Source organism: Salvelinus fontinalis, chromosome 42 (assembly GCF_029448725.1).
Source record: "Salvelinus fontinalis isolate EN_2023a chromosome 42, ASM2944872v1, whole genome shotgun sequence".
In the NCBI taxonomy this organism is placed as follows: Eukaryota; Metazoa; Chordata; class Actinopteri; order Salmoniformes; family Salmonidae; genus Salvelinus; species Salvelinus fontinalis.
This window is the reverse complement of record NC_074706.1, coordinates 9,874,763-9,897,791: the sequence shown is the minus strand read 5'-3', so window position 1 is coordinate 9,897,791 and position 23,029 is coordinate 9,874,763. Positions and strand designations below refer to the sequence as shown.

General features: G+C 45.4%; 1 protein-coding gene across 4 annotated transcripts in view; it reads left to right on the top strand.

Annotated features, from left to right (window-relative positions):
- The window catches only part of galntl6 (polypeptide N-acetylgalactosaminyltransferase like 6), a 258,649-nt gene that overhangs the window by 193,477 nt on the left and 42,143 nt on the right, over positions 1–23,029 (top strand). For all 4 annotated transcript variants that reach the window (XM_055909593.1, XM_055909591.1, XM_055909590.1 and 1 more), the window contains exons 6-7: positions 11,044–11,229; positions 13,854–14,037. In XM_055909593.1, coding sequence (XP_055765568.1) covers positions 11,044–11,229; positions 13,854–14,037 — 370 coding nt within the window. The remainder of the gene's footprint in view (positions 1–11,043; positions 11,230–13,853; positions 14,038–23,029) is intronic.

The window sequence follows — 23,029 nt, the reverse complement described above, 5'->3', positions numbered from 1 at the left end:
GGGGGGGGGGGGCTTAACTGTCCTGTGCTTAAGTGAATTGAGTCATTGATTTAAAGTTTCAGGGAACGGAAACATTTAATGACTTGAGGAAGAACAAATAGGCAGCTCAATAGGCACAGTGTATGCTCTGAGAGGATGGAATGGAGAGGCTGGACAACTTTGAGGGCTGTATAAAATGCACCGACTAATTTAAAACCGTGCTCCTCCGTGGGTTTTGTTGTCCGATGAGTTTTTTGCCAGAATCTCTTTTCATGCCAAGTGTGTAATTGCTTCCCCAAACTCCCGAAGGAACCCTGAGATACATACACACAAATATACACACGCGCACCTACGCAGGCACTCAAACACAGTCTTTATGAATGTAACACTGGAGACACGTTTGTCCAGTGCTGAATGTGGAGTGTTAGACAAAAGAAGAGGCATGTTTTTTTCTTCTTCATTTCTTTCAGGGATGTTCTTGCTTCTGTCAGCTCTGCCTCCACTGTAAGGTCATTGTGAGGGGGTTTTATGGAATGTGCTGAGAGTGTGTAGAGGGTGTTCTTCGGGAGCACGGTGCATGTGAGCTGTTGATTGGAGTTTGGGGAAGTTGTTTAGGAGCCTGTAGAGGGAATAGAAAGAGAATGAAGGAGGAGACTTCAACACTATAAAGAACCTTTCCTATGAGAGTACACTACAGTACTGATAACAACAACAACAGAACAGACAATGTTTCCAGACTTCAAACAGCATCATAATAACTGGTTGCCATGACGAGACTTCCTTGACTCTTTCGGCCCACTCCCATCTTGATACAGACACAGATCTGCTTTCCGGCAGATAAATGCTGATCTACTTCTTATAAATGTGTTAGCTATGTCGTATGGATGTCTTACAAAGTCCTTATGTAGGTTCCCTTCAATGTAACCAGGTTGTTATAAAAGTTTTCAATAAGCGCGATTCCTTCCTCAGCTTCTATCGAAGAACAACCGCCTTCGGTTTTCCAGGTCATAGTCACTGTGCTGCTGACTTTGTTCCAAACATTCACTTATCTTTTTGTATCTTAATTATGCGTTCATCAGTTTGTCAGACTGATAAATCTGTTATCTGTTGCAAACGCTGTGTGACAAATCCATTGTGATGGTTACAGGGCTGAGAGAAGTTTCACATTTGTTCAAGGAGTTACTCAAAGATGATTTTGCAAAGCAGGGAGGTGTTTGGTAAAGAAAGTGGTTCATTGAAGTCATCAAAATCTGCTTCCCTCGAGTTGTCCTTCCTTATGTTGGAGATTTGTCTTTTCTTCTCCCAGGAGAGCAGAGAAAGAGAGAGAGAGTAAACTAGCTTTAGCAGCTGTCATTGTCCTCGTTGTCCTTGTAATTGTCATCTGTTCCATTCCTCTCTTTTTTCACTGATATTTTTACTTGTTATGAAAGGCCTTTTTTTTAAAGCAAGGAATTAGTTAACTACACATGTTCTCTGGACTGGAAGAACCCTCGTTCCCACCCTTGGAATTGTATTGCACTGAACAGCACTTCTTCATTAATGCGACTTCAGAAATAATCATCTGTAGTCAGTTAGCAGCATGTTGGCTATAGGACAAGTACCAAACACATTGTGATCGTGCATTAAAGAGGGTTCTAAGGTGAAGGAATTGTCTAGCAGACTCTTTTAAAAACGTAAATGACAAATAATTGTTCATATAAGCATGGCATGTTGGAAATGGTATCTAATTCAAAAGATGGGTCATGTCAGAGTGGTTTCTTCTGCATGACATTGTCTCAATTCATTAGCCTAAACAAAAGGTACAAAGTCAAACTATAAAACAAAGCATTGCCTTTCTTGTATTGTCTGCCTGACTCCATGCCTTCTTAAATACTTTATCACAGATAATGGAAATGGATGTTCTCAAAGGCATCGAGATGCCTGAGTTGAGTAGAAAGAATGCACCTGTAGTTTATTTAGTCACTGGGAAGGAACAGAGAGCCCAGTGTTGATAAAGGGCAATTCTCAAGATAAGAGCTAGAAAAGCCACTCAGACACACACACACACACACACACACACCTGCCTCAGCGCTAATTAAGGACCCCATGTCATATAACCTTGGTGGTAAACAAGCGTAGTGAATGAAAGAGTAGCCACTGCTTCCGATAGGAGCGGGGGAGCGCCTAATGGAGTGACCTCTCCTTCCCCCCTTCCTCCCACCATCCCCTCACTAGTCTTACCCATATTACACAAACCCTGCCAGGTAATTATCCCTTGGCCTCCTTTGATTGGACGAAACCCGCTCGCGACAAATGTCAGTGTGGTGCGTTATGCGTCGGCTGTGTCTTCTCCCTGCGCGGGAGAATCACCCGCTGCCTCTTTATCTCGCCAATTATATGCGGCATCTGTCATCTCCCATCGAAGAGCAGGGGAACACGTGCACACGCACACACACAACACACGCACACAACACACACACACACAGTGGATCAATAAGGCCCAGGCGTGGGCTTTGTTCTCCGTCTCTAACGATCGGTGTGTATCAAAGATACAACCGGAGTCCTCACCGCTTCACCAAGCAACCTTTGGCATTCGGATGTCAATTATCTCAACACTCGTCAATAGATCTTCTTGCTTCTTGTTGCAGGTGATTTTACAGGGTGGGAAATCCATACGTCTATGGATCCTATTCTCTTCCTTGGCTGTATCACCTTTTAAAGCAAGGAACCGTTGTTCTGGGGAAGTGTTTAGAAATGCATCAGCGTTTTCTGTGTTGTTATGTGGCATTGTGTGTCATCCTGTCCTTAATACATTGGTTCAGTAGGCATCAACCTCACCAAGGTTGGAACAGAGTGCTCTGGTGCCAGTCAATAGAGTTTCGTAAGGAGAACAGATATTCAGTGAGTCTTTGTAGGACAATTTGCTTTCATAAGTTGAAGGTTCACATCCACTGTGGATTGTAAAAGGATAGATTGTGATTGAAACAACAGAAGGAGTGTGGACAATAGTCCTCTCTCAGGAAGATTAGAAGACCCTGGAATATATGGAAGTTGGAATGATTTACCAAGCAAAAGCTTTTAACTGGCAGGGATTTTAGGTTGTCGTGAAGGACATGCCATGGCAAAATACAGTACGTCAATCTAAGTGAAATACGAAGCTTCAGCCAAAACATTTAGGATTTATTGGAACGGAGGGAGCGAAGATGAATTATTAGTTGAGTTGGCCATTAAATGCATTCTTTATGTTGTACTGCTTTCTCTTTTCATACACTTGGACTGTAGTGACACGTTTGCTTTACAGTTTCAGGGTCACCATATCAGAGGTCAGAAAGAGAGATTCCAATCTCAATGGGGCCTTTGTGAATAATAAAGGATGAATGACAAGATCGAGCTGGATTAGAATGCCCCCATCTTGCCCTTCCTCTCCTTTATGTGTATGAACAGCCATGCTCCCACTAGGACATCGGAGCCTCGCGCGCCTAGTTACACAAACAACTCCACCCTCACGTGAACACGTTTACTCCTCACCCTTGTTCTAGAATCTACGCCTGATGGAATCCCGCAAGATTCCATTCAACCAAAGCGAGTGAACCTCATTGTTTTCTTCTCTTTAGAAAAGCGAGAACGTAATAAATTGGGATTGAGTCGGAACATTGATCTCTGTTGGTACAGAGCGAGGTAAGACTTTATGAGCGGTTCAAGGCGGTTCATCGCAGTCTTCCCAGAGGAAAGCCTGGTTGGAGTAAATTGAAGCCAACAAGGGGAGAAGGGGGGGTCTTCTTATTCAACAGGCTGGGCCTAGGCTTACTGCGCACTTCAAATACTGTGAACAGAGCATGGAGCCAACGGCTTGCTTCGTGATTATTTGATTCTATCTTTGATGATGCTTCTCGTGTTCTAGTGTTAGTTCTTTAGAGATTCTTCACCATCAGTATGCTTATTACTAAGTGGGTTTGGGGGCATGCCACTGACTTACATAGGCTATTGTGAAAGACCAAATAAGTTCAACAGATGTGTGGGAAATGTGAGTTGGTCAAAGTTGGAGATGAAAATACTGACCGGAGCCTGTATTTGGGTCTATTTTAATTATTGTTCATTGAGATATGTAAAAATAGTTTTCAAGCACATTTCCTGCAATTCGATGTGGTGTAAGTAACATGACTCATGACATCTTTTGGGTAGGCTATTTAATTATAATGTCATATATTTCATATAGGGAAAATAAAGTCTAGACTATTTTCACAAATGTTATTTCACTATCAAATATGTTATAAACATTTCATTTATATGAACCATCAAGTATCAATTTAGTTAAGCATCTTTTTCAGAACGTGATTAGCTCAATTGATATCGGCAGAGTCACACCCGGGTCTATAAATTCCTGTCTGTCACGTGAGCTAATTGAGATGGTGGTTGCCTGACCCAGAACAAAGTCACGTCCTGCTCAGCTCCGTATGCTGTCTCGTGTGAAATTCTTATCTTTGATATAGCTGATGTTCCACTCTCGAAATTGGCGCGTTACACTTCCAAAATGCCTGTGAATGTTACAGAGACGATCCAAGTATATCCACATGTGCATCGGAGCCGCACATCTTATTTCTAGCCTAAAGCATTGTAAAGCGTCGTTGTAGATCGCTTAATATAATTGGGATCCAATTTTTAAGCTAACAAGGGGTACGTTTTTTGACCTTTTTTCTAACAAGGGATACGGCATACCCCCACATACCCTCACATACCCCCACATACCCCCACAATTCGAGCCGATGCTGAAACGAAGGTCACACTCACACAATACCCTCTTTGATCCAGCCGTAGAGACGTTCATTTGAACTACACCATCTATAACGTTTTCAACTTTCCACTCATAATTAGCTTTGAAACCCACATGACATGTTTTGAACTTTTCTGTTCCGCCTCTTTGATTAAAAAGGCAAATTATGGAAATTCTGGCCATTTTCTTTTGCCCTGTGCGTTTTCACTTCTCTAGCTAGCTGTGTCTTCTGACTGAGTCTAAACCCCCTGAAGCTATTGGAGGTTTTAATGAATGACCTGTCATGGAACTGAAGAGAGAAGCCAGAACATCTAGATATGTAGTCTTTGACATGGTCGGTCTTTAAGACAAACACTATAGCGGGAGCAAATGCACACACGCATGGAGGCGTCTACACACGGACGCACGCACACACTGTACACACGCCCATCCAGTGTTGCAAAGAGTGTGAGCTGCCAACGTAGCCAGTAGCCAAGCCATAATTATCCAACACTCTTTACACTGGCTAATAGTCTTTCTTCACAAAGCTATTTGAACTTTACAGATGAAACAATCGAGTTAGTATAAAAATAATATTAATACATAAATTGATGCAGTTAAAGTGCAGGGAAAACTTGGGCTTATTGCCTCTTCATTAAAAACAGGAGCGAAGAGAGGGATGCGGTAATTGCTACTTCCTAAAAACACTTATATTTCTAATCATTTATTTAACTGGAGCCGGCCCAGACTACGTTTCAAGAACTAGTTTTCAAGGGGGTGATTTCAGACACATCCATAATTTGAGTTGCTTTCTCTGTGTAGTTATTGCTGGTGATGGGGGTCAGTGGGAAAAATTAGAAGGCTTGGGCTTTGAAGGCATCTAAACTCCTGATGGACCGACCGATGAGGTCAGGTAGACGCTCTATAGGCTAAACGCCCTTATTCAGCAATCCATATTTTTATGCCTTGATGGAGAGAGATGAGAGAGAATAGGAGAGAAGAGGAAGAGAGAGAGAGGGTCCCAAAGAGAAATCGCCCGAAGACAGTTTAGACAGAGAGAGAGAGAGAGAGAGAGAGAGAGAGAGAGAGAGAGAGAGAGAGAGAGAGCACCTTAAAAGACTATCCCCCTGCCTGTGAAACATCAAAGTACCAGGGAGGAAGGAACCCAGCCCACCGCCATGGCTGCTGCCCTTTATCACGAGCTGTCGGGCTCGCTGCAGCGCCGCTGGGATCGCAAAACTTTCCCCCCTTCCATAACTGTTTGTCACCTCCGCCGCCGTAGCAACCATGCCATGTGTCAGTCCGTTGATTTATGACCTTGATTAATAAACCACTCAAAGGACACCTGGCATGATAGATCTCTCTCTTTCCTGTTGGAAATTGTACAGGGAATTGGCCCGCCTCTTACCTCTTTAGACCCCTCCAACCTCCTCCAGAACTCCCTAGCGTTTTCTAGGTGGCGCATATCAATTACACTAACAAGCCTAGCAGCGGTGAAGCATTGAAACATTCTCCCTCCCTCCTTTTTAATTTCACCTCCTGTCGTCCTGTTCCTTAGCGAGAGAGAGAGGGAGAGAGAAAGAGAAAGAGAGAGAGAGCGCCGGGTCAGGCCGGGAGGCATCTCATTCATACAGCTACTGTCACTTTTATTGGGGCCATTAGTTTGAAGGGGAGACACCCTGGGAGTTTAGATAGAAGTGTTGCGATGAAGGGAGAGAGGGAGGGGAAAGATAGAGAAGAAAAGGGAAAAGAAAAGTGCTGAATGCAACTTTTTTAGGTGGTGAGTAGTGACTTTGGGGAGGTGTGCCCCACTCAAGGACACCAAATGACTGACTTATTGGCCAACCCGGACATTCTCTCTGTGTGCTGATAGGACAATGAGGTTCATTGTCTTTGCCAACATTCAGATGTATGGTTATGTTTGCGGTGTGAATAACAGGCTCCGGAATGGAAAATGACTTGTTACTGTGGAGGGGTCAGACTTCTTTTGTAGACTAAGGGGTTACACAGAGAACACTGGTCTTACAGGCCTACAGGGGGATAATGTAGAGATGGTATTATTGGCGTTCGTCTCTAAAGGTGGTAGCTAGGCTAATATCTGTTAATGCTCTACCTAGATGTTAACATCTTAGATCAGGGCTGCCCAACCCTCTTCCTGGAGATCTACTGTCCTGTAGGTTTTCAGTCCAACCCTAAACTAGCTGAATCAGATACACCAAATAAGGTCTTATTGAGCAGCTAATTAGTAGAATCAGGTGTGTTAAATTAGGGTTGGGCTGAAAACCCACAGGACGGTAGATGTCCAGGAAGAGGGTTTGGCTGAAAACCCACAGGACGGTAGATGTCCAGGAAGAGGGTTGGGCTGAAAACCCACAATACGGTAGATGTCCAGGAAGAGGGTTGGGCTGAAAACCCACAGGACGGTAGATGTCCAGGAAGAGGGTTGGGCTGAAAACCCACAGGACGGTAGATGTCCAGGAAGAGGGTTGGGCTGAAAACCCACAATACGGTAGATGTCCAGGAAGAGGGTTGGGCTGAAAACCCACAGGACGGTAGATGTCCAGGAAGAGGGTTGGGCTGAAAACCCACAGGACGGTAGATGTCCAGGAAGAGGGTTGGGCTGAAAACCCACAGGACGGTAGATGTCCAGGAAGAGGGTTGGGCTGAAAACCCACAGGACGGTAGATGTCCAGGAAGAGGGTTGGGCTGAAAACCCACAGGACGATAGATGTCCAGGAAGAGGGTTGGGCTGAAAACCCACAGGACGGTAGATGTCCAGGAAGAGGGTTGGGCTGAAAACCCACAGGACAGTAGATGTCCAGGAAGAGGGTTGGGCTGAAAACGCACAGGACGGTAGATGTCCAGGAAGAGGGTTGGGCTGAAAACCCACAGGACGGTAGATGTCCAGGAAGAGGGTTGGGCTGAAAACGCACGGGACGGTAGATGTCCAGGAAGAGGGTTGGGCTGAAAACCCACAGGACGGTAGATGTCCAGGAAGAGGGTTGGGCTGAAAACCCACAGGACGGTAGATGTCCAGGAAGAGGGTTGGGTTGAAAACCCACAGGACGGTAGATGTCCAGGAAGAGGGTTGGGCTGAAAACCCACAGGACGGTAGATGTCCAGGAAGAAGGTTGGGCTGAAAACCCACAGGACGGTAGATGTCCAGGAAGAGGGTTGGGCTGAAAACCCACAGGACGGTAGGATGTCCAGGAAGAGGGTTGGGCTGAAAACCCACAGGACGGTAGATGTCCAGGAAGAGGGTTGGGCTGAAAACCCACAGGACGGTAGATCTCCAGGAAGAGGGTTGGGCAGCCCTGTCTTAGATGCTAGAAAAAAAAGTCTGACACCGAATAGGTGCAGTGAAGTGTGTTTTTCTACAGGGTCAGCCATAGTAATACGGCACTCTTGGAGCAAATGAGGGTTAAGTGCCATGCTCAAGGACACATCGACACCTTGTCGGCTCGGATATTCGAACCAGCGACTTTTTGGTTACTGGCCCAACGCGCTAACCGCTCGGCTACCTAACTAAGCCAGCATCTGTCTATAGACTGAAATGAACCCTCTTCCTTCCCCATTTCTACACTCTACTTAGTGTAAATCCAGACAGGGTGCGGTATGGTGCGATGCGGAGCGTTTAAAAAGCAAAGCGGTGTAGCTAATCACGGACAAACAGCGGCCGAGGCTGCAGGCGTGTGATAGAGCCCCAGCATGCAGGTATTAACGGCTACCTTTAAAGGATTTGAATGATGCCGGTAACGGGGACACGGTTGGCATGCAAAAAACTCCCGCCGACAGGGAAATGAACAAATAATACAATGAAGGAAGATAAGGATGGTTCTCCTATTCTACTATACTGCCACCATACTGATGGTCATCTTGGCCTCTGTTAGGAAGGGGTCAAACACATTACCAGTTCTTTATATGAGAACAGAGACAGAGTGAGAGAGTGAGAGGGTGAGAGAGGAAGACAGAGAGAGAGAGAGAGAGTGTGAGAGAGAGTGAGAGAGTGAGAGACAGAGACAGAGAGAGAATGTGAGTGAGCGAGTGAGCGAGTGAGTGAGCGAGCGAGTGAGTGAGTGAGAGTGGGAGAGGGAGACAGAGAGAGTGGGAGAGGGAGACAGAGAGTGGGAGAGGGAGACAGAGAGTGGGAGAGGGAGACTGAGAGAGGGAGACTGAGAGTGTGGGAGAGGGAGACTGAGAGAGTGGGAGAGGAAGACAGAGAGAGTGAGAGGGTGAGAGAGTGAGACAGAGAGAGGGAGAGATAGACAGAGAGAGAGAGAGAGAGAGAGAGAGAGAGAGAGAGAGAGAGAGAGAGAGAGAGAGAGAGAGAGAGAGAGAGAGTGGGAGAGGAAGACAGAGAGAGAGAGAGAGAGAGTGAGAGGGTGAGAGAGTGAGACAGAGAGACAGAGAGAGGGAGAGAGAGAGAGAAGGGGGCAGAGAGAGAGAGAGAGAGGTGGGGGGGAATGAATGGATGTCGATTTGGAATGCTTTTTTCCATCACATTCCCCTGCTCCGTCTCTCAGGTTCTAAATTAGATTTCTGGAAATAGATATTGTCAGTAAGAATTTGTGCGTTGTTATTATTTTAATAAGGTGACAGGTCTTATTTGTATGCATGCATGTATATAGAAGGATCATATTGAACTGTTTTTCAGTTATTACAAACACAATGACAAAGGTTGACCGACAACAAGCTTTTACAGTATGACATGCTTATTTACTGCTTATGAATGTGTCTTGTATGGGTTATGAAGTCATTATATAAGTTCGCCTTGCCGCCATGTTATTTTCCTTGGTTTATCAGGTGGGCCTCTAAACCACTGCTCCTTGTAATATTAAAAAAACAGAGACCAATTAAACAATTCAATTAAGTGCTAACAGTGGGGCAATCTTAAGGGACGTTAACTGTTAATGCCCTTGAATGGGACCAGGAGAATGGTGAAACAATAGCAAGATTAGATTAACACATCACTAGAGATGAAATTCTCTCTCTCTCTCCATCTCTTTCTCTTACCATCGCTCTTACTTTTCTGTTTTTCCCTCTTACCCCTCTCTCCCTCTTTCGTTCTTTCCATCTTTTACTTTTCTATATCCCCTTTTCTCTCTCTGTCACTCCTCTCTCTCTCTCTCTCCCTCCCCTTTCAATTCAAATACCCTGAATTACCTCCTGTTTCAAGGAAAAGAGCAACACTGATTGTTTCTCTCTTTCCCTCTCTCTACCGCTCTCTCCCTCTGTATTTCATAATGTACCATCTGACACCTCCTTGGTCTGTGTAATCTACCTGGAGTGTCATCCCCTCCCGTCTCTGGTAATGATGACATTAAGTGTCTCTCTGGCACGACTAGCTGATTGGTGACCCACCCTGCTCAGGCACATCCAGAATAATCAGCCCCATCAGTGGCCTGGAGATAGCTTGAGCTGAAGAGCAGCCGGAAACTAGAATCCCAATCCTCCTCGACTCTCCCTCGCTCTCCTTTCTCCTCCCTCCCTCTTCTTTCTCCTCCCTCCCTCCCTCCCTCTCCTTTCTCCCTCTCCTTTCTCCTCCTTCCCTCCCTCCCTCCCTCTCCCTTCTCCTCCCTCCCTCCCTCTCCTTTCTCCTCCCTCCCTCCCTCTCCTTTCTCCTCCCTCCCTCCCTCTCCTTTCTCCTCCCTCGCTCTCCTTCTCCTCCCACGCTCTCCTTCTCCTCCCACGCTCTCCTTCTCCTCCCTCGCTCTCCTTTCTCCTCCCTCGCTCTCCTTTCTCCTCCCTCGCTCTCCTTTCTCCTCTTTCTCTTTGTGACACGACTGTGATCTTAACTCCTACTGTATAAGTCATGGGCATATGGCTGCATGGTATACGTAATAGGGATACATTTGTGGAATGCCATTATCCTCTTATAGCGGTCTAAGTCACTGCATTTCAGTGCTCGAGGCATCACTACTGCCCCTGATTCGAATCCAGGCTGTATCACATACGGCCATGATTGGGAGTCCCATTGGGCGGCACACAGTTGGACCAGCGTCGTCTGGGTTTGGCCAGGGGTAGGCCGTCATTGTAAATGAGAATTTGTTCTTAACTGACTTGAATAGTTAAATAAAGGTTAAATAAAATATATAAATAAAATATATATAATTATAAATCTCTCTCCTCCTCCTCTCGCTCTCTGTGTGTGACAGAGGTGATCATAACCCATGTACTAAATAATGTATAGGAATGGATATATTTTATAAACACTCTCCCTTCTCTCTCTCTCTCTCTTTGAATTGATGATCTTTGAGGAATGTACTGTATAGGGAAGGATTTCATTCCCATGCGGCACATTTCTAACCTTTTCTCTCTCTTCCTCTCCTTCCCAGAGCACCTGAAGGGCCGTCTGGAGGAGTACATGGCCCGGTTCCCCAAGGTGCGCATCGTTCGGACCAAGAAGAGGGAGGGTCTGATCCGTACCCGTCTGCTGGGGGCCTCGGTGGCCAAGGGAGAAGTCCTCACCTTCTTGGACTCTCACTGTGAGGCCAACGTCAACTGGCTGCCCCCCCTGCTTGGTGAGTGTGCGCGTGTGCGCGTGCGTCTGTGGACCAGCCAAACAAAGTGTAGTCCCCCCTGCTCGGTGAGTCGACTGGAACGGAGTCGCAGAGCGTAGCTGCAGGTAGAGATAACTATAAAAAAAGCTTAGACAGAGAGAGGTTTGGGCCAGGAGAGGAGTGAGCAGGAAAGGAAAGTGGGATGGAGAAGGTGCATCTTTTAGTCGTCTTTTTTTCTCTGTAAGAAGAGAGTGGCGCCAGGGAGAAGTTTGGGTCAGGAGAGCGAAAGAAAGGGGGACGGGTCGAGCTAGAGAACGTGTGAGAGAGTAGGAAGGTTAAAATCTCCATAAGAAAACTGGCTTATCTCACACTTCTATATCTGTCAGTTTCACAAAGGAAAATTCTCTCGGTTTCTGTAGTTTGTTTGATAAAAGAGTGCTGCAGCCTCAGCCTGAATCCATGTTCAATGCACGTTCCCGACGCGCCGCTCCAGGGGTGCAACCCTAAGCATCGAGGAAAACTGCCTCCTGGGCTGTCGCGTCACGTGTAGCCTGTGAACAGGTGTGCTGTTCTTCACATACCAGCATAGCATGTTACTGCAACATTAGGGAGACTAGGGAAACTCCCTGATAATAGCCATCTCCCAGCACAAAATAAATGGATGTGAAGTGATTACAGCCATTACTGTACTCAATCACACAGGGACTGGGATTCCCATGAAAGGTATGATTGATATGTACGCCCAGGTCCCTATGATAATAATAATAGTAGATAATAGCCACACCACCACCACCATTCCACGACATGGCCCCATTGTCTTCTGGCTAACTGAGAAAGAGGACTCGCAGTATGGGGTTCTTTAATTGGTTGGAATGGAGCCGCCTGCCTGTCAGAGAGCAGAACAGAGCGGGCTGATGAGTTATGCGTCCCAAATGGCACCCTATTCCCTTCATGGTGCACTACTTTCCTATGGGCTCTAGTCAAAAGTAGTGCACTATGAAGGGAATGGGGTGCCATTTGGGAGGCTGATGTAATGCGGGACGTGAAGCAGAGGAGGGAGGCCATGCTGTGCTGTGGGGCTCGCATGTATGAATAGAGTGGAGGAGATACCGCAGTGAACCCCAGGCCATCCACAGGCACGGTGACACATGCAATCATCCTGCCGGGCTCTGATATCAGATCAGTGGAATACAGGGATTTGCTGTTTGTCTTTCTTTCTTATTTCAATCTCTTTATCTTTCTCTCTCCCTCTACCTCTCTCTCTCTCTGCAGATCTAAGCCTCCAACACCACACCATTCTAATTAACAGGCCAGGTTTTATCACTGCTCTCTGAATCTAATGCTTCCTCTCTCCTTGGATCTCCTAAAAACCCTGGATCTTACCTTGATCAAAGGACATAATGTATACGAACGGAACAACTTTTGAATTAACCGCTCTTTCGCTATGTGTAACAAACCTATAAGGATAAGGAAGTGTGGGCATGGCAACTGGGTGGATTACCTTTTTTCTTTTCCACCTGACTGCTACATTTGAAATGCAGTCCCTTCTCGTTTAATGAGCTCTTGAGAGTTCCCTTCCCATTTGCCTCTTGTTATTTGCCTTTTTGTTCATTTCTATTTCATTACAATTGGGACCTCTCTCTTTCTCTCTATCCTTTGTTTCAAATGTATCCATGCAGGCCCAGTAAGATGGTGTCATGGGTATTCGGATTTAGACTACTTAGCCGCAGCGCTGGAAATTTGAGGGAATAAAACAAAGGATTGTGTCACAGTAAGCACACTAGATGAATATTACAGAGACCTGCACATAAACACGAACTGATTCAAGTCAATAGTTTCTATATGTTTATATTGGCAGGGACAAGGGGGGGGCTTATAGCTGGGTAGTTACTGCTTGTACAGCCTTCCATATGCCTATTAAATTACATCTTAACCGTGTGAGAAACCCGCCACCATTTCAAGGTGTGTTACTCTTCCCCATGCTGCATGACAATGATTTTATAGCAGTTGGCCATAAACAGATCTGGGACCAGGCTACAGTGTTGATAGTAAGGTGTGTCAATGTACAATACTGTACAGTCACTCCCCATTAGTCTCAGTGCTGTGGTGTTGGGCCTCTGCTCCGCTTCTCTCCATGGTCCAGCAGACACGGCCCACAGAAGAGAGAGGTGGATGGGGTGGGCGGGGTGTGACAGATCTGGGGCGGCTTATCATTGCTCGGCTCAGTCACACACACACGGCAGACAGACACGTCGAGGTTGGCTCTCAGGCCTCCACGGGGCTAACCTACTTTGAAACGCTGTAATTGTTTCTAATCGCCCAGTGACTCGCTGTAGGAGGAGCAGAGCTGCCCAGAGACCTCCACATAAGGGGAGAGGAGGGAGGAAGTAGTAGAAGAGGACAGAGGGACGGAGGGAGGGAGAGAGGTTCCAGGGAACAAAAGCAATTGCCCTGGTTCCACTCCCTATGTGTTCGTCAGAGAAATGGAGATAGAGAAAAACAAGAGATAGAAAAGAAAGAAAGAAAGAAGGAAAGAAAGAAAGAAAGGAAGAAATAAAAATAAGGAAAGAGAGAACTACAAACAGCAGGGTATGGTGATTGATACATGCTCACACTCTTTCTCTCTGTTGTTCCGCCCCATAAAGACCAGATTGCCCAGAACCCCAAGACCATCGTGTGCCCTATGATTGACGTGATCGACCATAACCACTTTGGATATGAAGCCCAGGCTGGGGACGCCATGAGGGGAGCCTTCGACTGGGAGATGTACTACAAACGCATCCCCATCCCTCCAGAGCTCCAGGGCCCCGACACAAGTGATCCCTACGAGTGAGTAAACAGATACGCAATCATGCACACACACACCTATCAACCACCTTATATGTGTCATAGACAGGTAGCCCAATTCTGATATTTGTTTAAATATTTGGTCTTTTGACCAATCAGATCAACTCTGAAAAAGATCTGATGTGATTGGTCAAAAGATCAGAATTGGGCTGCCTGTGTAAACGCAGCCTATTTTATGACACACGACACCAGCCTGCTACAAGGCGCACGGCTGAATCATTTCCCCCAGTCAGTTACTAGAACAGTGGTGCAGCCAGGCAGCAAGGAGGTGAGTTGAGAAAGCTAGAAAGCTAATTTCCTCTGCTAGCCCTCTTCATATATCCCTCTAAATTAATCCTGGGCTTAATGCCTTGGCTGCGTTGCCAGTTGGGGGTGAAATGTGTGAGAAGGTGATAGAGGATAGGGGATTGGGAGCAGCACAGCAGTCACTGGGCTGTAACATCCTCTACTCTTCACTGTGACTGACTCCTCTGGCTCACTCTCTCGTTCCCCTGCTAGGGGCTTTTTGCTATTACTGTGTATGCAATGAATGCTTAAAGGAACCCGCTAACCTCTCTCTAGACCCCCAGAAATGACTCACGATGTCTGGCAAGCTGTCCAGTTAGTCACTCTTTACACCCTAAAATATCTTTGTGATCTAGGTCTACACTGTGTGTCTAAGGCCATTTTATCCCTCGCGGAGATAAGAGTTCATCCTATCCTATCCTAGGTAAGCACTTGCTGTTAAAGATACACATCTGAACCAACACCTTTTTTGATCTCTATAACGCGTCAGGCTCCGACTAGCGATAGCTCACAGATCTACAGAGGTACGTAGGTAGAGAGCCCCTAGAATAGATGAAAGCCCCACTGACGTAAAGGCAGAACAGGATGATCCAGTGGGTGTTACTTCTGGTGTGTGTCCCAAATGGCACCCTATTCCCCTAAGGGCCCTGGTCAAAAGTAGTATACTGAATAGGGAAAAGGGTGCCGTTTTGGACGCAGGCGTAGCTTTACCCAGTCAGCAGATACTTTTATCCCAGGTCACAGGGAGCGGTTGGCATTTTACACGTCCTCCATTTACATAGAGATACAGTGTGGTTTATTAATGAAGCAAATGATCACCTGTCCTCTTCAAGGGCAACGGCATCATCAGGGGTTAAACTGTGTAAATGCTGAGAGGGTAAATATAGGGGTGGGGTAGTGGGGGGGGGTGTGCACGTGTGCTTATCCACATTCTGTGCGACCTACTCAGAAATCCAGCTGTCAGGGTGCTGTTTTCCCTTGACTAGTGGCTCCCTCCCTTCTCGTATCTAGACCTTTCCCAGGACAACCAAATATCCTCCCCCCACCTCCACCGCAACTTGCCCAAAACACTGACAGCTCAATGCCGTGCACCCCTGGATCTGAACCTTTACCTCATTTAGATTCTATAACACCAGCTCTCATTCCTGCTTCCCTTTATCCAAATCTCCCACCTCTCTGCCTATAGCCCGAGGCTAAGCTCTCCACACTCAATGGTACTCTTCTTATCCTAAACCCAGACAGACAGACCGACAGCCCTCCTACCTTCCAACGAACCCTCTCCCTGTTCCCAGACTATCCCCCAGGCTGCTGCTGCCTCCTACTCCTCCAGACTCTAAGGACTTGGCCCAGGGCAGCTCACAGTGGGCTGCCCAGACTTGTATGCTCCCCTATAGGCCCTGAGGCCCAGCATGCACCCCCTACCAGGCATGAATCCATGGATCCTCTCTGGAGCCAGCCAGCACAACTCACACAGCCAGACTCCCAGCCAGGCCTCCCTGGCTCCATTCTGTTGCACTGATAAACCAGACCTTTAACCCTCCCACACTGCTTACTCATCTCAGCTCCATCATCCTAAACTTTCAATGTGTGTGTGTGTGTGTGTGTGTGTGTCCTATTACCACAGGTGTCCCAGTGCTAAATTGGGATTCATTAAGGGAATGAATGCAGAAGGATGATGCTCATGAAATGTAACATTTTCCCAAACTGCCTCCATCTGTCATGTTTGGCTATGGGAGAGAGATTCTGTTCAACCAAGATAATACCCACAATGCTGTTTGGTAATGTGAAAATGGGGCAGGTACACTGAAATGATTACAGTTTAAATGAGATTACTACTGCACCAATATATTCAGACTCGAGTGGCTTATTTCAGACAAATCACTGTGTGGGGTTGACTCGTGTGAAAAGATCTGGTGGAATGACTTAATCGTGATCATAATCGCACTTTGAAAGTCGAGCACGTACTGTATTGAAGGCATGTTCATTAGTGTCAGCAGACACAATACTACAACCATTCCATTTATCACTTATTGCTTGGTCGAACAGAGCTGAACACATACTTTGAGTACATTACTTTTAGTGAGCCACGTACGTGTTCTGAAAGGAACTCTTCCATGTTCCAAACAAAGATATCAAAGAGTGATTTTTATCTCGCCTACGGTGTCATCACGTTGGGGACAACGTTTGTGAAAGACTTGCTCCTTTTTAAATCCCCTTGCTATTGAGACTATTTTATTATTATTTTTTTTACCTGTGGGTGCTGTGTTTTTGTTTCGGTTTGAGAAAAGAGAAGTTAAAAACACAAAGAGGAGCCAAGGAAGAAAGTAAAATCAATATCAGTATTTCTTCATGGGCGTTGTGATACCAAGCTGAATATATGGACATATTCCTCATCCCAACCTTGTCTCTCTGGGAGGTTAAGAAGAATATCCAACAGGGAGGAACAATGTAATATAAATAACTAGCTTAGGCCAAGGCTTCTACTTAGTTACAATGATTCTACAGAACACACATATCTCATTAGAATAACAGTTCCCTATGTACAGGAGAATGTTGAGGATGAGAAGGCTCTATTCCTTTGTTACAACCAACGACATGCACTTTATTGTGAGTATGTTGTGGAGGAGGGAGAATGGGACACTCTCCGTAGCATCTGATCTGAGGTCAGGGTAAGAGGCATAAAGGAGGACCCTGATGCTGACAATGTAACAGGCAGTGTGTCCATGTTAAACTGTGTCACGTGCCATGGCACTGATGGCAGACACTGCGTCTTCTGAAGATGTCCAAGACTTAATACATTAGTCAGTCCGTCTGTTTGTGAACAGCCTTTTCTCTGTGTGAAACTAGAAGGACTACCAACTTCCACATCAAGTCAGGACATTTTGTGGATTTGTACTCGACTGTCAGAAGAGTGAAGGGAGGAAGAAAAAAAAGAAACCATTAAGAAAACTTGCTCCGGCTCTGCTGATTTCCTACTTTACCTCTGTTTGAAAAAAAACTAAAGAGTGGGAGAGTTAGACAAAATGGGGCAGCTCTGATTTTTCACTATCGCCTCTTCATTCCAGAAGAGAGAGAGAGAGGAAGAGACAAACATGTGATGGACTGGTAATGAGGCTCTACTGCTAGGTGCAGAGGAGATACAGGATTCCACAAGCTTTCAATAAATCCCTCCTGCCTTTCCTACTGGTGGCGCCACATACGGCTGCGGGCCTGCCTGCCCACGTCTGCCTTCCTGCCTCCATCCCTGCCTTCCTGCCTGGCTGCCGTCCCTCCCTCCATCCATTTCTGCCTTCCTTCCTGCCTGCCTCCCCCCTGCCTGCCTGCCAGCCTGCCTGGCACATTCAGCACCAACACATTGGCATGTGTGAAGTGTGCTCCTCTAAGATGCCTTAATATAGATCTTAGCGCCTGTTATCAGATGAAAGCAGTTCCTCTATCTGGAACAAAGCTCATTGTGAAATGACTGATCCATTGAGAAGGCACATTTTGCTTCTTTTTTTTCTCCCATGCTCTGTGCGTGCGTGTGTGTGTATGTGTCAATCTGTCCTAGCACATCAGAACTAAATTAAACCTGATAATTTAACTTAGTCACAACACTGTTCGATGGGCATTAATCTTGCTAAATGACACTACACCCCCCCCCCCCCTCCCACACACACACACACACACACACCCCGACACATACACACACACTGCCCTTCTCCACAGTCAGATCATGACATGACCTACTCTCTGACCTGTCTCTCTGTCTATATCTGATGTCATATCGCCACCTACTGGCCTAACAGCAACACTATAATCATAATATCCTTTACATACATACTGCATCACCATAGTCGACTCAATTTAACCTTCGCTAAGCCCCTCCCCAGAATGTTGTGCAACCAATCACAGTGCTCCAATGAATAGCAGTATGGTTAAGTATGATACACTCAGACAAGCTGGTTTATTGATCTGTTTGTCAGCTCATGTTTGAAATGAATGAAAGCCAGTGGGCAGTGGGAAAACAAGAGTTTTATTCAAATGTATATTTTAAACGGCTTAATAATTAAGCAGTGCATCAGGAGTGCTTGCTACTGTGATTTTTGAAATGCAGAGCGTGTATTTTTCGAATCTGAAATTATACTTTTGTTACATTGTTTGATAGCTCAGGTGTTTAGCAGTCTCATTGACCACCAAACATTGCTAACGCTAGCTAGCTAGCCACTTCATTGACCACCAAACATTGCTAACTCTAGCTAGCTAGCTAGCTAGCCACCTCAATGACCACCAAACATTGCTAACGCTAGCTAGCTAGCTAGCCACCTCAATGACTACCAAACATTGCTAACGCTAGCTAGCCACCTCAATGACCACCAAACATTGCTTAGTTTCGGAGTGGACGAATGTGCGTGGGTAGCCAACAGGAGCGCCTTTGTTAAGTGATTGTTTGAAAATCAGATGAAAACTTCACGACTGGTTGTGTTTATGCCACATTAAAACGCATAGGCGGCGTGTCCATAAGGGGAAGCTTTCCCAAAAGTAAATTGAATTAAATTGCCAAAATGATATAGTCTAATTAGCTAACTCCTGTCTTTATATAAATAAATAAAATCATTCAATATAGGCTACTAGCACAGAAAGCATGATTTGGCCACAGAGGATAATTCGTTTTTTTTTTTTTATAGCAGCGGATTGTTTTAAAATGCATAGCCTACAGTCGGGAGGGCTTGCAATTTGGGCAGCGCTCGCTGCAAATACGAAATAGATGATTGTTGAGTTGCGACTGTCAGTGAAAAGCAGTGAGACCCAGCCAAGCATAATGCGATACTTAAAAATACAATCGCGTAAAAACTGTTTGGAAAGTAAATGGCTATTGCTGTAAAGAGATGACAATAAAAAGACTCCAGTCTATATTTTAGATATCAACATTCTTAACTGAATTAAGCGAACAGTCGCCGATCTTACTGGCACCAGCAGAAAACATCGACCATATCCCCGTTGAGTGTGCATATTCACTGTCTGCCATTGGGTCAGTGCCACTTTCGTTTGTTTTTGGACAATCATTTCCCCCTCCAGGTTAGATGGACATCATATTGTATTTGTGTCTCTCCTTTTCGTAGGCCTATTAGATGGATCAGACAACATAGTTTTTAATGATCTGTTTGTCAGGGTCAGCAGAGTAGGCTACCCTGTCATTTTGTAGTACAACAAAATGTGTGCGCGCACGTACAGGTAAGACATTAAATCTACTTTCACCCCTGGGGGTGGTACTTAGCGAAGGGTCAATTAGTACAATACAATAAACTCCCATTCCAGTGGCCTGCCTGGGCCTTCAGTGAGGTACTACACAGTCTCACCCGAATTAATCCACCTCTTATTACCATCATTATGATGCCATGGCTCTAGACACTATACATTAAGACAGAAACGCAGTATAACCAGGCGTTGCGTCATCTTGAAATTGACATTTTGGGGTAAACAGTGTTTACCCAAAAACATGACACAATCAATGAGTCTTTTCAATATTTCCCTTCACCTTTTCATTGTGCAGCTCCGTTGCCCTGCACGCTTGTTCGTTGAGCTGTAGATCCACTCCGGTGTCCCCAAAAGTTTTCAAATAGCACCATTGCTTGTAAGTGCCCAGCCGTACTTTGGTGTCTCGTTGCTGCCTTGGTTAGACAACTCAAGTTTGCAAAGCCAGTGTGGCTCCAAACACCAAATCGATCACTTGCAAATAATAGGCATTCCCAGCAGTACAGTTTGCAGTGCTTCTCGGAGCCTGTGAGCCATTGATAGCGCTCGTAGTTCGGCGTCGGGCGACCTCTCCTTACAATGTCTAACTTTTCTTGAAAAGTTAGTCTTGAGAATGGCGTTATAATTATATCCTCGACCAAATCGATATCTTCTCCTCCTTCCGCCATTGTGGGTTGAAAAAACAGCTTAGTAGTACGCGAATTAATTCGTTTATCAAATTCAGTTTCCTAGATCTGCATAGACCTGCCCATAGGACCTGCCTCTCAATATTGGTAATCCAATCAAAAGACGTGCACGCACTACGCCTGCTAGCTGGCTCCTGTGTAACACTGGAGCCAGCCAGCAGGCGTACAATAGCCCATAGGCGGAAATCCCAGGGGGGACGGGGGGGACACGACCCCCCCATCTTGGGAAAAATATGATTTGTCCCCCCCAATATATCACTGTAAACATAACTATGTAATTTCAATAATATTAATAATACGCAATGAAAGCACTTGTGCTGATTATAGACACTTAATAGCGCATTTAAATTTCAAAAGATTGCGACCCCCCCGCCATTTGCCTCACAATGGTTTGATCCACTGCCAGTTCTTTAGCTGGCAAGGTAATAGAGGGTTCGTATCTACTGTCCGAAAGGGACATGTACGTAACTGACGTGAGGTTAATCCAGTCAATCCATAGCACGTCCATAGCAATGTTATTTATTTATTTTTATGTTGGCAGGGTTCACACACTAGCTGAATTTGCAGAGCTAGCGCGCAAACTAAAGCAAACATTAACTATCAAGCTAGCTAGTACCTATTCCATTTATGTGGCGTCGTCAAAGATGGAATCTTTGCTATCGTCAGTTTATTCCAAGATCAGCATGCAGCTGTAGTGCTTCGACGTCCCTGTGATAAGGTTAGCAATAAACTGAAGTCCAAACTGAACAGAACAGAACTACACTCTCTTCTACCATTGTCTTAAATATATATAATGGTCTCGTTGCAAAAGATAAATTGTCGCTAGTGAACTTTTTTTATTTTATTTTATTTCACCTTTATTTAACCAGGTAGCAAAGATTATAGCAAACACACAGAAACGGAATTGGTGCTCGCTAGCTTTACAAATTCAGCTATTGTTGGAAGCCAGCCAATATGAAACAAACTATTTAAATTACAAAAGGTTGCTGCATGTGTTGTGTAAATGTGTGTGTGTGCAGCTAGGCCAGCCAGCCAGCCAGGTAGAAAAATGGCAGAAAAAAGTAAGAAGACGGACATCAGAGTATTTGTCAGTACACCAAAACGCATAGTAAGAACTCTAGTATCCTAATATCTCAAAGACTAGTTGATAAAATGTTCATAAGAAAGAAGTAAAATGCTAATGGAAATGTTTCACAATGATGTCATTAGGCAGAGCAGGCAACAGATGGCACACAGACAGCAGAGCTGGGGACAGAAATGCAGGGACAGATTGGCAGACAGGGAGTCTCAGGTAAGTTTGTTGAGTCTTTGTTTGGCAACATTATGAAAGGTTCTCAATTTTTTTGACTTGTAAAATAGGGACATAATTGGAAAATGCCATGGATACCCCCACTCTCAACTTAAACTGGTGACTAAACTAAGATTTGTTTACGGCAATGGTATTGCTGTTGTGATTAATTGTGTAGTTTTGGGTACCGGTAGTTAGGAGTACGGCAAACACCTTATTTATTTTCTAGGAGACAGACTGAGTCAGTTAGGGTGGTGAAAGGGAAAGAGCCAGGGAGAGAGACTTCAGAGGACAGTGTCACAGCCACGGCAGGACCAAGTGTCACCCTTGTTGCCAGCAGCACCAGTATAGGGGACAGTGGCACAGCATTGTCCAGTTACCACAGTGATGGCACAAAACCATATCAGCCACACCCACAATTTACAGAACCGCAAACTCTTGCCAACAGAGTGTTGACGTTTCAAGAGAGATGGTTTCGCGATTTCCCCTGGCTACATTATAATCCATCAATAAAAGGAGTATTGTGTTTTCACTGTAGCCAAGGGTTTTCAAGCCAGCCATCTTTTGGCCAAAGAGCTGATGCTGCCTTCGTTAGTGCAGGATTTAGGAACTGGAGAAAAGGCATTGAAAAATTCACAGCACATCAAAATTGCCAAACCCACCGCCACTTTGTAATTGTAACAGCACACCAGCTAAATCCAATCAGTGTCCAGTTATGTCCAGCGCGTGGGGTAAACAGCAGGATGACGCAAGGCATTGCTTGATGAAAATTGTTAGTTCGGTGCGGCATGTAGTAAGACAGGGACAAGCCTTTAGAGGCCACACGGATGACAGTGGGAATTTATACCAGATTTTGAAACTTAGGGCAGAAGAGGATGATCCCATTTTACTGAAGTGGTTAACAAAGCGTACCACAATGTACACAGGCCCCAAAGCACAGAATGAAATTCTGAACATCATGGCCAATAGTCATTCGAGGCATTGCAGCTGAGATTAGGTCTCTTCCGATTGTACAATTTTCATTAATTGTTGATGGTACTCAAGATGTCTCTGGTGCTGAACAGGAGAGTGTCTGTCTGCGTTGTAACAGTCCTGACCTGTTTTATGTTGTTTTTATGTGTTTATGGTCAGGGCATGTGTTTTGGGTGGGCAGTCTATGTTATCTGTTTCTATGTTGGTTTTGGTTTGCCTGGTATGAACAGATAACATAGACTGCCCACCCAAAACTAACGCCCTGACCATAAACACATAAAAACTAACATAAATAGGTCAGGACTGTTACATGCGTTATGTTGACCATGACCTTCTCCCTCACAAGGAGTTTATTGGGCTATACAGGGTGTCGGAGACAACAGGCGAGGGCATTGCGAAAGTGCCAACTGATGTGTTGTTGAGGAAACCCGCAAACATATGCTCGGTTCTTTTGTTCAGTAGTGTGTATAGCAGTGGTTCTCAACCTTTTTGGGGTACTGGAACCCCT